This window comes from Labeo rohita, chromosome 19, assembly GCF_022985175.1.
Source record: "Labeo rohita strain BAU-BD-2019 chromosome 19, IGBB_LRoh.1.0, whole genome shotgun sequence".
Classification (NCBI taxonomy): domain Eukaryota; kingdom Metazoa; phylum Chordata; class Actinopteri; order Cypriniformes; family Cyprinidae; genus Labeo; species Labeo rohita.
In genome coordinates this window covers 26732269-26749145 of record NC_066887.1, presented here as the reverse complement: position 1 = coordinate 26749145, position 16877 = coordinate 26732269, and the positions used below count along the sequence as shown (strand labels likewise).

The 16877-nt window shown below is 34.3% G+C and overlaps 1 protein-coding gene across 2 annotated transcripts; it reads left to right on the top strand.

Moving 5' to 3' along the window:
• The first annotated feature begins 1574 nt into the window (after positions 1-1574).
• On the top strand, positions 1575-8087 carry s100s (S100 calcium binding protein S). Of its 2 annotated transcripts, XM_051136121.1 has the most exons (4): positions 1575-1692; positions 3792-3847; positions 4091-4244; positions 7141-8087. In XM_051136121.1, exons 2-4 carry the CDS (start codon positions 3825-3827, stop codon positions 7342-7344), a joined length of 381 nt encoding a protein of 126 aa, XP_050992078.1. In that variant the 5' UTR covers positions 1575-1692; positions 3792-3824; the 3' UTR covers positions 7345-8087. The 2 variants fall into 2 exon arrangements, with proteins under 2 accessions (XP_050992078.1, XP_050992079.1); XM_051136122.1 differs by lacking the exon at positions 3792-3847 and having other exon boundaries at positions 1602-1692.
• Positions 8088-16877: the final 8790 nt, after the last annotated feature.

The following is a 16877-nucleotide window of genomic DNA, read 5'->3' as shown; positions in this document are numbered from 1 at the left end:
TCGAAACATTTCGAATTATTCTCAATTTCGAGTTTATTTTCGAAATATTTCAACTTTATTCTCGAAACATTTCGACCTTATTCTCAATTTCAACTTTATTCTCAATTCCAACTATTTTTGAAATATTTCAACTTTATTCTCATAATTTTGATTTAATTCTCTAAATATTCAGACTTTATTCTTGAAATATTTAGACTTTATTCTTGTCATTTCAACTTTCAAAATTCTCGAAATTATGTCTTTAATCTTGTAATGTTAGATTTATATATGTATAATTTTTTTTTTTTTACAAGGCACTAAAACATTGTCGTAAAAGTCTTAGTTTGAGTTATGTAGAATGTGTTAACAGCTTTGCAAAGTTTACTATGTCTAAAAGTCTCTAAAAGACTATATTTAAACCTGGACTGATCGTTTTCGCTTATATTTTGTGCTTTTAAACACATTTAATATTTGTGATATAACTAGTGCATGTTAGCATTTATTTAATGCGTAGATAGATTTGTATGCATTCTGAATCAAACTAGCTTGTAATATATTAGTAAAATTAATATAATATCCCATCATGTATTGACTATTGCATAAGATTTGTGCTAGAAAACCCATAACAAAAGTCTCAATGTTCTTGACTTTTTTACTAATTATGAATGATTTAGTGAATTCTGATATAGCAGCTAGGGTAAATATATGACATGTTCCTTTTTGTCATGAAAGCCATAACACACAACTAGAAGAGACAAACGCACAGGTACTTTCACCATTTAGCCATTATCTAGCAGCTTACATAATACATACATACTACATTATGCATTATACAGATATGTATAGCCTACATCAGTGTGAAATCCTATGCTGCCTAAAAAGCGCTCATTTAGATCATGCTAATGAGCTCTCGTTTAGCTCATGCTGTCATGTATATCCTGGCCATCTAAAACCGCCTCTGTTTACTTTGGTGTGTCCAACTCCACAACGGACGTGTCTGGTGTTACTAGGCCCCACTACATTAGCATTATAGCGTCATCAAACATCATGATGTTTGGCTAACATCCTTTAACCTCATGTTTGTAGACGGGATTTTTTTGTTTTGTCAGTCAAATAGAAGTAGTTATCAGCTCTACCTTGCTAGGTGATTGCTAGGCCTCAGTACATTAGTATTATAGAGTCATCACACAGCTAACATTCATGTTTTGACCACATACTGTGGAAAATGGTATATTAGAAAAGCCTCTTTCAAGCTTGATGTTAATTCAGTTTTGTCAGCTCTTCATAAGTAACATAAAAGCTCTTCTGTCATTTAAACGACTGCATGAGAAGTGTACATAGCTTAATGTAACCAACTGACCACATGCGCAACGTTCATTTTCTATGCTGTACGATTGACCATCTCCATCTACTCGACAATAAAGGACTGTAATGCAAACTCCACTGGCCTGTAGAGTCTTCTTGTGTTAAGTCAACTGGCATGACGGGGTCAAATGGCCCTTATATTGGCAGGTGAACTGAAGGAGGAGAGTACGGGAGGGGTGCCGAAACTGAAGATGCGGGAGAAGCTCTTAAGAAAGGAGGGGGCCGAGTGAGTGATATTTAAACCCCAGAGGTTCTCTCTCTCCTCATCTGTTCCTCAGCTCAACCGGCTGTCTATCACTATCTCCTGCGCTTCATTACAGACAAAGGAAGCTCTCCGTAGGCATTCAGGTAAGACAGACAACTCAGACGAGAGAAAGGACTCCTTTCTCTTCAAGCAGAAAGCTAATGAATGCTAATGCTCTTCTAGATTGGGTCATCTACTGTTAATCTTATTCAGATATTCTTCTCATGGGATATAGATAGAACCTAAAACTTATATGATTGTCTAGAGTGTCTTTAAAGCTAAACTAAGTTGTTTCAAACATATATATTTAACATTGATTTTTAAACCATATACATATATTGGTGAATTTAGATAAACTGGGACATGTGATAACTGAGAAAAAATGTTCCATATACATATATATTCTGTGAAGTCTTGAAGTACATGGTGATGTTTAAGGTCTAAGACTAGTCTTGGACCAGGGTCATTATGAACATTATGAAACTTTAATTTGAAAATATATCCACACTCTTTAAAATAAAGGTTCTGTGAAGAACATTGAACATCAATGGAACCTTTCAAATGCAGAAAAGCTTCTGTTTTTCAAAATGGTTCTTTTAGGAGGTGTTTATTGAAAGGTTCTTTGGGCAACCAAAAGTGGTTCTACAGCATCACTGCAAAAATAACTTTGGAACCTTTTTTTAAAGAATGCTTATAAATCCAAACGGCTTAGAATATAATTTGAATAAACAGCTCTGAACATCTCTGTACAGAAAAATACAAGCTGATGCGTGTCCCACTTTACCTGTATTCACCAAACTACCCGCCAGTCCTGAATCTAGTTTTGTTTCAGATTTTACGTCAAGTAAATGTACTTTTAAGTCTCTATATCATCAGATGAGGTAGAATTCTATTATATTATATATATATAAGCATTAGTTTTATGTAAATAAATTAATCTCTTCTTCATGTCAAAGAACGGTCAGTTTCCTTCGTGTCACTGGGTCACTTGGTGTAACATTTCCATTCTCATCTTGGTTGCCATCGCGTCACAGCGTACATTCTATACCATTCTGATACTGCTAATGAGAATGTACTTCAACTGTCTTGTTTACTTCAAAAAATGTGCCATAATTTCACCTTTCAGCTTCATTTTTCAAACTGTCTTTTGTTTAAGTAGTTTCCCGCTATTTTTCTGTTGCCTCAAGCCTGTATCTTCTATTGCCTCATGGCTTTTTTGTCCAAAAATGCTTCTAGTTCAACTTTTTTAAAGGCTTTGTGGAACATTAAACCATTTTGACCTTAGTTAGTGTCCGTTTCATGAACAATTATTCTTGGTTTTAGTACCTGAGAGCTGTAGTTCACCGTTTTTTGTTCCAAATCCGCATGTCACCATTTGAGCTTCCTAATTAGGCAGTCTCTTAGGTTAACTAATTAGTTAAATTAGATGGTGTAGTACTTCAGATGAAGAGCTGAGCACTGAGGCCTCATTGTAACCCTGTCCAAAGTTGCAATTTGATTATGTTGCTAATTATAGTACAGAAATTTAAGAAAAAGGCCAACAAACATGAATATGTACTATTTAATTGACCTCATACCATTACTTTTAACCTCAGAAGTGAAAAAGAGTAATTCATTTAATCAGTTATGTGAAGTTTTGCAATATTAATGATTATACAGTCTACAGGACACTTTTTTCCACTTAGCTTTGGCCTCTATCCTTAAAATTAACTAATGGATTTGCTTTAGGATAATTTCAGGTGTGTATTATGTGTGTGTTTGTGTCCTCACGAGAGCCTCGGGTTACTTGGACGAAGGTTCCCTTGGGAACTTGCCCGTAGTTTTATCTTCATTTTGACAGTTTTATGTTTCACTTGCGGTTTCCATTTGAGAGATGCGGCCCCGTTACATGAGCAACAGATGATTTAGATGTGAGCACGGAAGCGTTCACATACAACTAATGAGCGTTCGAAGAAAACAGAGTTTATATGATCACGCACTGAGTGAGAATGACTCATAAAGTGCCAAACCTAAATACTTAGAGGTCTAACATTACCTTTTAACATCAAAATGAGCTAAACATGTTTAGTTGGTTAACCCAATTACAGCCTTAAAAACGCTGAAGCAAATGTTCAGCCTTCCAGCAGTGCTTCTGTTCATGCTCCAGACTTTCTCAACTTCTGTTGTACCTCATCAATGACTGTGTCTGTTTCTACATGCGCAGTAGCTCGCTGAACCCGGAGAGAGAAGATCCAAGATGCCACGCTCAAAGTGTGATGTGTAAGAATGTTGCTTTTTGAGTGACAAACCCCTATATTAAATAAACCCCTCAAACAGTAAACAAATGATTGAGAGAACATTTCCACATTTTGTTTTCACCCATAGTCCAAAACATGTGTTTGTGCCAGAATTAATTGAGCCAAAGCTCTGCCCATGCTAGTCATGTGACCATACATGCAGCAGGGTCTAGTGAGGGGCGCGCCATGTCGTTGTATCTAACCTTTGACCTTTTTGACCCTACAGCATGTCCAAAGAGCCCAGCTCCAACTTGGAAAGCGCCATGCAGATGCTCATCAAGACCTTTCATAAGTATTCCGGGAAGGAAGGAGACAAATACACACTCAGCCGAGGAGAACTGAGGGAACTTCTGACGGAGGAGCTGGGAAATTATCTTGGGGTAAGAAGAAAGCATATGCACAACCTGTTTTAGTTTCACAAAGCGGGCATAGTGCAAAGTGGGTGTTCTGAACTGAAATGGCACCATGTGTTTGCAAGAGAGGGATTTAAAAAATAAGGATTTGTAATGTCAGCCAAAAATTTCAAAGACAAAGATGTTTTATTTGGACCAATACATTGTAAACAATAAGACCAGAAAAAAAAAAAAAAAAAAAAATATATATATATATATATATATATATATATATATTTTTTTTTTTTTTTTCACATCACCTCCCAATATCTTTCCTTATAAATTCTTCAGAACTTCTGCAAAAAAAGAGATTCATTTGAATACCTGCTATCTGCTGTACATACATTTCAGCCAAGATAATATGACACCTGTAACGCAAGTTCATATGTGCATTTACTGTGAGTTACAGAAATTCCCATTTGATAAGAGCTTATAGATTCAGTGATGCTTCACACAGTAATTTTGACACAATTGTTCAAAATTAATTTCTATTTTGAGAGTTTTATTTTTATGCATACATTCTTAAAAACAAGAGTTCCACAGGGGGGTTTCCACAGCGGTGTTATAGAACAACCATATTTGGTTCCTCAAAGAACCTTTCAGTGAACAGTTCTTGAAAGAACCATTTTTCTTTTTCTTCTTCTAAAGAACCTTTTTTTCTCTTTGTGGAATGGAAGGGTTTCATGGATGTTAAAGATTCTTCATGGAAACATTAATGCCAATAAAGAACCTTTACTTTAAACAGTGTAAACAACTTTTTTTTTGACTGTGAAGAAACTTTAGAACAATGGAAAGGTTCCATAGATGTTAAAGGTTCTTTATGGGGCCACTGACGCCAATACACTCCTAAAAATAAAGGTTTTTCATTGGCATCCATGGAACCACAAAAGGTTCCTTATAGTGGAAAAAGGTTGTTTAGATCATAAAAATGTTTTTCACGTTAGGAAAAAATGGTTCACTGAAGAACTGATCACTGAAGATTTCTTTGAGGAACCAAAAATGGTTCTTCTATGTCATCATTTTGAAAACTACGGAAGCCCATTTCCCACTGAATAAGAAAAATAAGGTAATTACGACTTTTTACTCAGAATTGTGAGATATAAACTCGCAATTGCAAGTTATAAAGTTGCAGTTCTGAGAAATAAAGTTGGAACTGCGAGATATAACTTGCACCTGCAAGAAAAAAGTCAGAATTGCAAGTTTTTATCTTGCAGTTCTGACTTTTTCTCGCAAATGTGAGTTTATATCATGCAATTCTGAGAAAAAAGTCAGAATTGTGAGTTTATATCTTGCAAATCTGACTTTATAACTCACAGTTGTGAGTTTATATCTCATAATTCTGAGAAAAAAGTCAGAATTGTGAGTTATTAAGTCTGAATTGTGAGAGATTAACTCACAATTCTAAGAACATCAGTCTTTTTTCCCCTCAAAATTGGACAATTCTGAAAAAAAAAAAAAACTGAATTGCAAAATATAAATTCGCAATTGCAAGAAAGAAGTCAGAATTGTGAAATACAAATGCACATTTCGAAAAAAAGTTGCAGTTGTGAGTTTATATCTCATAATTCTGAGAAAAAAAAGTTTGAATTGAGAGAAAAAAGTGAGAATTGCAAGATGTAAACTCGCATTTGCAAGAAAAGTCAGAAGTGTGAGATACTAACTTGCATTTGGGGGAAAAAGTCAGAATCGCAAGTTTTTAGCTTGCAATTGTGAGTTTATATCATCCAATTCTGAGAAAAAAGTCAGAATCATGAGTTAATATTATGCGATTCTGACTTTATAACTCACAGTTGCGAGTTTATATCTCATAATTCTGAGAAAAAAAGTGAGAATTGTGAGAAAAAAGTGAGAATTGCAAGATTTAAACTCGCAATTGCGAGAAAAGTCAGAATTGTGAGACACAAACTCGCATTTGCAAAAAAAAGTCAGAATCAAAAAGTTTTTATCTCGCTATTCTGACATTTTCTCGTAATTGTGACTTTATATCATGCACTTATGAGAAAAACGTCAGATTCATGAGTTGCAGTTGCAAGTTTACATCTCATAATTCTGAGAAAAAAAGTGAGAATTGCGAGATGTAAACTCGCAATTGTGAGAAGAGTCAGATTGTGAGACACAAGGAAAGGAAAAGGAAAGGAAAGGAAAGGAAAGGAAAGGACGTGACGTGGCCAAGTATGGTGACCCATACTCGGAATTTGTGCTCTGCATTTAACCCATCCAAGTGCACACACACAGTAGTGAGAAATGATCAAACACGCACACACACACCGTGAACACACACCCGGAGCAGTGGGCAGCCATATTGCTATCGCTGCAGCACCCGGGGAGCAGTTGGGGGATCAGTGCCTTGCTCAAGGGACTCACCTCAGTCGTGGTATTGAGGGTGGAGAGAGCGCTGGATATTCACTCCCACCACCTTCAATCCCTGCCGGACCTGGGACTCGAACCCACAACCTTTCGGTTACAAGCCTGACTCCCTAACCATTAGGCCACGGCTGCCCCTAAACTCGCATTTGCGAGAAAAAAGTCAGAATCATAAGTTTTTATCTTGCAATTCAGATTTTTTTCTTGCAATTGTGAGTTTATATCATGCAATTATGAGAAAAAAAGTCAGAATTCTGAGTTTATATCTTGCAATTACAAGTTTATACCAGAATTGAATTGTGATTTCGTATCACGCAATTATGTGAAAAAAAGTCAGAACTGTTAGATAAAAAGTCACAATCACCTTTTTTTATTTTTTAATCAGTGGCAGAAACAGGCTTCAGTAGTAAACCCCTATTTGAAACCATTATTTTAAAGAATGTAATGTTAAGAGTGTATTTTAGCACATTTCTACACACACCTTAAATTCCCTGTCTTTTCATTTTTGTCCTTCACCCAGAACGCTCAAGATAAAGACGCGGTGGAACGAGTCATGAACGACCTGGATGCCAATAACGACGGCGAGGTGGACTTCACCGAGTTCATCATCCTAATGGGGGCGCTGACCGTGGCCTGCAATGACTTCTTCCTAGACAGCCCGCCACCCAAAAACAAGGCCGAGAGCAAGGGCGACGGAGCCACAACAGAGGAAAAGAAAGAGTAATGAGCAAATGCTACAAGAACAGAGAGAAACGGAGAGAAGTATTAGTAGGTTGCATGGTTGAGAACAAGAGAGTGCGTTTATCCATTTCTTTAATCAGGACTGACAAACCTAGTTCCTGGAGGTGATTTCTCTACTTTTATAATTCAACCCAAACTGTTAATACATTCTTAAAGCAAAACTGACAAACCCAAGACTTGTGGGTTTGACAGAAACACACATCAGTGCAGTGCCAGGAACTGGTTTGTCTAACACTGAACTGTTTTTTTTTTTTTCTAGTTAATGAGAAGTTCTTGAGCATAAGGTGTTTAAAGGTCGTTCAGGATGGGTGCCTTCTGTTTCATATGACCGCAGACATTATATACAGCTATATATAGTGTTTTTTGGATGAAGATATAGCAGGAAGGTTTATTTTGAGTGCAATCAGTGGCTACTAAGTGTATAGAGAGAATGGGATAGGAAATAGTGTGTTATGGACAGTTACGAATGCTCATTTGTAATAATTCTGAACTGTGACTTGAAAACAGATGTTGAGGTGTTTATATTTATATCTTCCATGATGATGTAAATATAAATATCCTTTATTGTTGACATCAAGCAACATTACATCTACTTCATGGTTACCATAAATTCTGAACAGTGTTCATAATCTATAATAATTCAGTGTTGAAGATGTGAACTTGGTTTGTCTCTTTCTGTGCATCTATTTTTTAGCCTATTTTTATTTATGTATCTTCTTAATTATAATAAACGTGCAACTGACCTCCATACATTTGTCTGACATTTTTTGTACTGTAATTCTGCATGCAATTGAATTTATTTTATTTTAGAAAATAATTAAATATTGTATTCTTCTTTACATTCACATACACCAAATTTGAAAATATTATATCGTCCTGCTTCCAAACTCTGGTTTGAAGTAGTGAAATATATTATGATTATTTTAATATTGATGCATATAGTTTTGTAAATATTTTAAAAAAATATTACAATTATATACACTACCAGTCAAAAGTTTTTGAACAGTATAATTTTTAGTATTTTTTAAGGAAGTCTCTTCTGCTCACCTAGCCTGCATTTATTTGATCCAAAGTATAACATAAACAGTAAATTATTTTTTACTATTTAAAATAACTGTATTTTATTTGAATATGTTTTAAAATGTAATTTATTCAACTGTTTTAAATATTGATAATAACACTAAATGTTTTTGAGCAGCAAATCAGAATATTACAATGATTTCTGAAGGATCATGTGACTGGAGTAATGATGCTACAAATTCAGCTTTGAAATCACAAGAATAAATTATATTTTAAAATATTTTAAATTAGAAAACAGTTACTTTAAATAGTAAAAATATTTCAATTTTTTTTTACTGTACTTTGGATCAAATAAATGCAGGCTTGGTGAGCAAAGGAGACTTCTTTAAAAAACATTAAAAACTTTTGACTGGTAGTTTATTAAAAACTTATTTTTTAAAATAATTAAATATATAAGTCAGTCTAACAAAAAATATTTGATATTTGATTTTGTGCAATGGCAATATAAAAGCCAGTTATATGACAATTGTAATTTTGTAAATACTTATTTAAGTTTTGCTTGTCTTCACAATATCACAGTTAATATTTTTCTCACACAAAACAAATTGTAAAGTTTGAAAATGCCTGACCAGGGCTATTGTCATTAAATAAAACCAAAACTAAAACCATAAAATGCCATAAAATATCATAATTTGAAATAAAGTAAACATGAACTAAAATAAAATAAAATTTAAAAGTAGTATAACATAAAAAGTATAAGTAGAAAAAGTAGAAAAAAGAACTAAAACTAAATAAACAAAAACTAAAAACAAAAATGATACATAAAACTACAATTAAAATGAAAATATAATAGAAAAATAAAGTCAAATTTAAAATAATAACAAAAACAATAATAGTATTGTATATCAATGATGAATCCTGTTTGTTCCAGCAAATGTGCATGTTCATATCAAACAGCACAATCTTATCATGCCTGAAAGCAATTAAGTCTTTGCATACACAAATGTTCAATTTTGGCTCCTTTTTGAGCAGAATTGTTGATGTCAGCTGCTTTTACTTCAGTAGTGCATTAGTCAAAACTTTGTTTAACAGCTGACTGAAATTTTGATAGTTACCGTAAATCTACAACAGTGGGGATTCCCGCTATAGATGTGTGTAAATACTACAAAGGTGCTTGCTCGAGCACATCCTGGACTTGTTGCTTGTTTCCGGCTCAACCTGTTTGACCTGATCTACTACTAGCCATGTTTACCCAGGCCTGTAAAGGAGAAACAATAAGCAGCCACAAACATTTATGTTAGAACAAAACAGAAAAAGCTTTCAAATGTCAGCGATCCTGAATTTATGTTTGCAGAAGCACATTTGTGTTCGGCTCAGAGCTAATTACTTCAGTCCAGACAGTCATGTTGAATCAATTATGAATGGTATCTTTAATTTCAGTGATATAAGCATTTACCGGCTCATGTTACATAGCAAGAGATCACGTTGTTGTATTCTACCCCAGCTGACTAAAATAAATAGTGCACTGGCATGATAAGACCTATAGGGTGCTTTTTTGACAAAGTTTACACTATATAACCTCATGTCATTCACTGAGATGTAAATGATGCAAACCTGCACATGCAGTAGCAATGACATCTTCAGCAGAAAGGTTGTTACGAGCTCGTGGTTGTGTTATACGGGTTGCATCAGCCAAAGCATGTTGTGCATGTTAAAAATGCATGTAGATATGTTTAACATTTTTTCTCTTTACCATTGTTGTAGTGTACATTGTACTTATTCTCTGACCTAATTAATTTGCACTCACAAAAAAAAAAAAAAAAAATTATACACACTACTTTTCAAAAGTCTCTTATGTTCACCACATCCATATTTATTTGATTAAAAACACATACTGTACACATAACACATAACAAAATGCAACTTACGTTGATCCTTCAGAAATCATAATTTCTTCTTATTAACAATGTTATATTTATATATATATATATATACACTACCAGTCAAAAGTTTTTGAACAGTAAGATTTTTAATGTTTTTTAAAGAAGTCTCTTCTGCTCACCAAGCCTGCATTTATTTGATTCAAAGTACAGCAGAAACAGTAAAATTTTGAAATATTTTTACTATTTAAAATAACTGTTTTCTATTTGAATAGATTTTAAAATTTAATTTAGTCCTGTGATTTCAAAGCTAAATTTTTGCACCATTACTCCAGTCACATGAACCTTCAGAAATCGTTCTAATATACTGATTTGCTACTCTAAAACATTTATTATTATGATTGTGATTATTATTACTATTATGACTATTATTATTATGTTGAAAATTATGAGTCGAATTTTACAAAAAAAGTAAAGAAGAACAGCATTTCTCTGAAATAGAAATCTTTTCTAACATAAATTTTCTTTCTCATCACTTTTGATCAATTTAAAGCATCCTTGCTAAATAAAAGTATTAATTTCTATTTAAAAAATCCAAGTTTTTGAATGGTATAGTGTATAATGTTGCAAAAGCTTTTTATTTCAGATAAATGCTGATCTTTTGATGTTTCTGTTCATCAAAGAATCCTAAAAAATGACTCAACTTTTTAAAATATTGATAATAATAACAATAAAAAATGTTTCTTGAACAGCAAATCAGCATATTAGAATGATTTCTGAAGGATCATGTGACACTGAAGACTGGAGTAATGATGCTGAAAATTTAGCTTTGATCACAGGAATAAATTGTATTTTACAATATATTCAAATAGAAAGCAGTTGCTTTAAATAGTAAAAATATTTCACACCATTACAGCTTTTGCTGTATTATGGATCAAATAAATGCAGACTTGGTGAGCAGAAGAGACTTCTTTTAAAAAACATTAGAAATCTTACTGTTCAAAAACTTTTGACTGGTAGTGTTTATAGGAATAAAAGCAATTTTTCATGAGGAGACAATTATGTGTAAAGAATAGTACATTAACAAATCGTACAGATGGTGTTCAGGACAGTGACAGTCTTTTGGCCACTGCTGACGCTGTTGTGGCAACTTTGATGTGGCGGTGTCACCTGACCGGGTCCGGCTGGTAACTGTAGTGCTCCATGTCACTGTTATCTGGCCAGGCTGTCTGGACCAGCCCTGACAGACACCTCAGCTTACCTCACGCGCTGAACGTCTCCACCGCAGTCTCCAGCTCTGCTTCTGACCCTCCCACGACAGACGTCCAGCCGCGGATGATCTGTACTCACGATAACAACAACGTCAACAGTGTCCATATCAGTGTTCATACATGCAGACAAACATGAACTTCCTGCACAGTAAGTTCACATGCAATGAATCGCTCATGTATATGAACACAGGAATGCATTTGTAAATCTATGTTTGACATTCCAGGGCAGATGTTACGTAGACAAAACGTGAGCATATGTGAGCAGCTTCAGGGAGCCACAGATGATACTGTAATAGATTACAAACACCAGCATCTATACTGTGTCTGATATTTCCTCATGTTATTTGATAATGGATAGTAGTACACTGTGTAAAGCCACTACTAGTGAAAAAAACAACAACACACACACACCTTTGCTTATCTTTGGAACACAAAAGATGTTTTAATGTTTTTGAAGTCTCTTAAAGAGACAGCTCACCCAAAAATGAAAATTCTGTCATTAATTACTCACCCTCATGTCATTCCAAACATTCTTTGTTCATCTTTGAAATACAAATTTAGATATTTCTGATGAAATCCAAGACCTTTCTGACCCTGCATAGACAGCAACGCAACTACCACGTTCAAGGCCCAGAAAGGTAGTAAGGACATTGTCAAAATAGTCATGTAACATCACAATTGTAATGTTCTGAAGCTACGAGAATACTTTTTGTGCGACAGAATGCCAGCTCATGCAACATATGTGTCGTGGTACTTTAATGAATGTGTGTCGAAAACAGAAGAAATTGTTAAATAAAGTTGTTATTTATTTTTTTTTTTTTGTGTACAAAAAGTATTCTCATAGCTTCATAACATTACAGTTGAACCACTGATGTCTGGGCCTTGACCATGTTAGTTGTGTTGCTGTCTATGCAGGGTCAGAAAGCTCTCGGATTTTGTTAAAAATATCTTAATTTGTAATCCAAAGAACATGACATGACATGAGGATGAATAATTAATGACGATTTTTTATTTTTGAATGAACTATCCCTTTAAGAGATTTCAAAAACATTAAAACATCTTTCCAACTCCAAACTTTTGAATGGTGGTGTACAAAAACTGAACATTATGTGTTCCCATAACCAAAATGTAATTTGGTAAACGTTTCAACATAAATTTGTTGTCTGGTGGATTTTCTGGTTTAACACTGTAGTTTGAGGTTGACGCAAACTACAGTTGTTCTCACCCTTGCAATGTTTTAAACACATGGTGTGTACTGTAATTGACCTTATTTCTCACAATTGCTATATTTACTATATTTGCAGTATAATTTTTTATTGTTTAGATCTACGTTTGCAAACTATTACTAATTGCTACCACCTAAAGCATATCCTGTGATATGCTCCCAAACCTATTCACCTTATTGGCAGCACTGAATGTAAACAATGTCACTGAACTGAACAAAACTCACATATTTTGCTGATTACTGCTGCTGAAAATGTTCAATTGCTGTCATGTTTTGAGCTGTACTAATCAGTCAGACTGAGAAAAACATTTGGAGAGCTACAGACTGCCAAAAGTTATAACAAAACAATAAGAAGAGTGCAAAAAACTGTCTGAGGAACAAAAGTTGTGGTTGGCCAAACTGAACCAGGATTTCCAGAGCAAGAATCTTGACAACATTCATGTTTGTTCTTATCATTTCCAGTCAGGTAGGTGAAATATTAGGCTAAAATCTTAATTAATACTGCTCTTATGTATCTTTACCACCTGTTAACTTTAGTTTGTCAAAATATTGCGCCCTTTTCTGCTTGCTAGGTTCTTCTCTATATGATTTAGCAGCTTCCACACATTTGTTCTGTGGTTTAGACAGCATAAACTAGCAGAAGAACGTATTCAGTAGTACATTAACCGAGCAGTCCATACTACTGTTTACATCCAAGTACATGGCTGCACATCCGGGTAACCGACCAAACCGCGACGTAAGTGCAAGCCCTCTATTTTTAGTTTTAGAAAACAGCTTTGCTGCTTGAAATTGCAAAGTGGTGTGTCATAACATATTATATTAAACTATTATTTTAATTATGAACACACTGGTTTGTAGTACAGTTTTACCGTTTACTGCATGTCGTTATTTCCCTATAGCGGCTAACGAACCGGAAGTCTCCCCCACAGCTTAAGTTTTGACTTTTAAACGAAACTTTTGTAATACCATAACAATTTTTCAATTTCATTAGATGATTTATGTTCTATTGTAGCTATTATACTATTAAACCAAAGAGGCAGTTTTCTTGTAACCGGCTCGTTTTTGGCGAGAGCTTTGATTTACACGTTTTCACGTGTTTGGTGTATCTTTAACGGCTGGTTTGTCTGTCCATCTCATACAATATGCTCGTGGAGGATGGCTCTGTTCCTAAATTGGATCACAGCGGGCGTCACAAGAGACCGCTTATCGGACTCAGCTATCATGATGATGAAGTAAGAAAGGTAAAAAGAGAGGGATCTTAGCGTACCTACTGAAAGGAAAGGGGGAGGGCTGGTGTCAATTCAACCCTTTTTCCCTCCACGTTAAGTGTCTTTAATACCGGTGAAACGATACCGAAGCAACACTTTGCCCGTTTTTCGCAGCGTGATTCCCTTCAGCTATCACGTATTGCTGCTATTCTACCCTTAACCCTGGGGGCCGCATAGACTCGTGTACATCTGATCTGCAAACAGTCATTAACCCTGTCGCCTCTGTCACCCCTTCACCTAACCTTCACTGTGATCTTAACCTGCCTATGACAGCAGCACTGGATTAACAATTCATCTCGATTTAAGACAATGCAGACGGTAACTCAATCCTGAGGCTAAAATTAACTCTAATGGGTCTTGAAGAGGGCCTGAGAATGCAGAAATCATTCATGAGGAGCACTCGGGAAAGACGTATCAATGAAATGATTCATAACTAATGACCAAGGGTGGATCAGGGCAAGGTGAATGAATGACAGTGTGACCGTATGCCTTTGCACCTGGACTGGACATTTGCATTGTGTGATTTATGGCGACGCGTATCTCTGAGTAACTAACAGGGTTATTAGTTTATTAAACATTTCGGTTGCTTGAAATAAAATGAATGTTAACCAAAATAAAATATACAAAAAATCATTTTATTTAAACTAGATGCCTATGCAACATGTCTCATGTTCATTTAGTGGTAGATGTAGGCCTACTAAAATAAATAAAACTAAATAAAAACGATAAAACACTACAGGCAAATTTTATAAAACAAAAACTAATACAATATCAAGAACAAACAACAAAATTATTAAAATGTTAAGTAAAACTGAAATAAAACTGGACAATAACAGTCTAAAATGTAAAAAAACAACAACAACATAGATAGATTATTTACTTTAGATAGATAATTACGTTACTTAGTTACTTTTTATGGAAAGTACTTTTTCAGTTTGGGCAGGGCTTGCTTCTTTGTTTTTAATATAAAACAATTCTAATGTAAAAGCCCTTTTACACCAAAAGTGAAATGAATTCACCTCCCTCAGGCTGAAAGAAAAGTACATTTATGCAGGAGATCACTCTTCAGCTATAAAAAAAAAATGAAGCACAAATGTTAGTTTATCTAAAGTAATTTTTGCTTGTTAGTATGGTTAAATTGCATCATCAAAGGTCAGCAGCAAAGACACTGGTTAATAAAATGGGATTAAATACATAAAGGATATTTGTTTTGTTTAACATATTTCATTATTGCAGGGTTGCATCATATTCTGAGTTTGCATTTCACTGTTTTTATTCATTTTGAGGAATACTGAATCTGTTTTTTGTGAGTGAGATGAATTAATGCATGTTCACATTTAGTCTAGAATACAGTAACATCATGTTTACTCCCAATTTCCTGACAGGAGACTTGTCAATCAGTAAATGCGGAAAAAGTAACTGGTGTTTTTTTTTTTGAAAAAGTAACTCAGATATTTTCTTAGAAATTCGAAAGTGCGTTACTTTACTAGTTACTTGAAAAAGGTAATATTAATGAAGTAATGTGTTACCCCCAATACTGGATAGATATAAATGCAGTTTGGGTGAGTAGCAAAATGTCTGAGAATTTATCCACTTAAATCCAGGTACTTTTAGTTTACAAGACATGCAAAGTTCACATATAATGCATCACTTATATTGTATTACAAGGGGTATACCTACCTCGTATGCTATTTTTAGGGCAGTGTGAAAGTATCCTCTAGTCATTCAAAGCAGAAATGGTTTAAGGCAGTCACGGGAAATTGTCTTAGGAGTTGATATGATTGTCATGTTACTTTTACAATTGATGCTCCAATGTGTTATTTTCAGTGTTGGTTCTTTGTATAGCCAATAGAGGCCGCCAGGCACTATTATTTGTACGGCCATCACATAAAAAGGTCTAAAATCCTTAGGCTGAGGCCGTGCAAAATAATTTAAGGTTCTCTTTAAACTGCACCCTTCACTTTCCTTTACATTTTCTTAATTTTCCCCAATATATCTGTCTCTCTTGTGTATGTGTGTGCTTTTTTCATGTTTTTTTTGTGTAGGCCTACCTGTCACTTCTTCAGAACTGTTGGAAAAAAAAAAAACACCTTTGTATGTAATTTGTTTGCACAGAATGTTGTTATTTATCTTAAAATGACATAAGATTTAACAAAACTATATTTAATACAAATATATTACAAATTTCTAATTTTCTAAAGTGCCTAAATGTCAATTAGAACAATATCTTTGTTGAAAAACACCCTATTGCATTATTAGGCTATGAGTCATATTTTTGTGTTGCTGTCTGCTCTAGCTCCCTATATAAATATAAAAATAAACAATTAAAAATAAAAATAATAACTAAAAACAACAACAACGGGGCAACAGGGGCAGTTCTCAGTTCTCTAGTTTTCTCTAGGTGAAGAAACCAAGTTCATATACAGTTGAGGTCAAAAGTTTACATACACCTTGCAGAATCTACAAAATGTTAATTATTTTACAAAAATAAGAGGTATCATACAAAATGCATGTTATTTTTTATTTAGTACTGACCTAAATATGATATTTTACAGTTACATATAGTCCACAAGAGAAAATAATAGCTGAAATTCTAAAAAATGACCTGTTCAAAAGTTTACATACAATTGGTTCTTAATACTGCGTTTTTACCTGAATTATCCACAGCTGTGTGTGTGTGTTTTTTTTTTCAGTGATAGTTGTTCATGGGTCCCTTGTTTGAACAGTTATACTGCCCACAAATTTGTTGTTTTTTCAGCATTTTTGTTTATTTGAACCATTCCAACAATGACAGTGTGATTTGAGGTCCATCTTTTCACACTGAGGACAACTGAAGGACTCATAAGCAACTA

Bases quoted from the DNA above. Each gene is read 5' to 3' on its own strand.
- s100s (XM_051136121.1), top strand. From the start codon at position 3,825: ATGCCACGCTCAAAGTGTGATGT. The intron at 3,848-4,090 runs GTAAGAATGTTG...TTGACCCTACAG, and splicing joins CCACGCTCAAAGTGTGATGT to CATGTCCAAAGAGCCCAGCT. The intron at 4,245-7,140 runs GTAAGAAGAAAG...TCCTTCACCCAG, and splicing joins AGCTGGGAAATTATCTTGGG to AACGCTCAAGATAAAGACGC.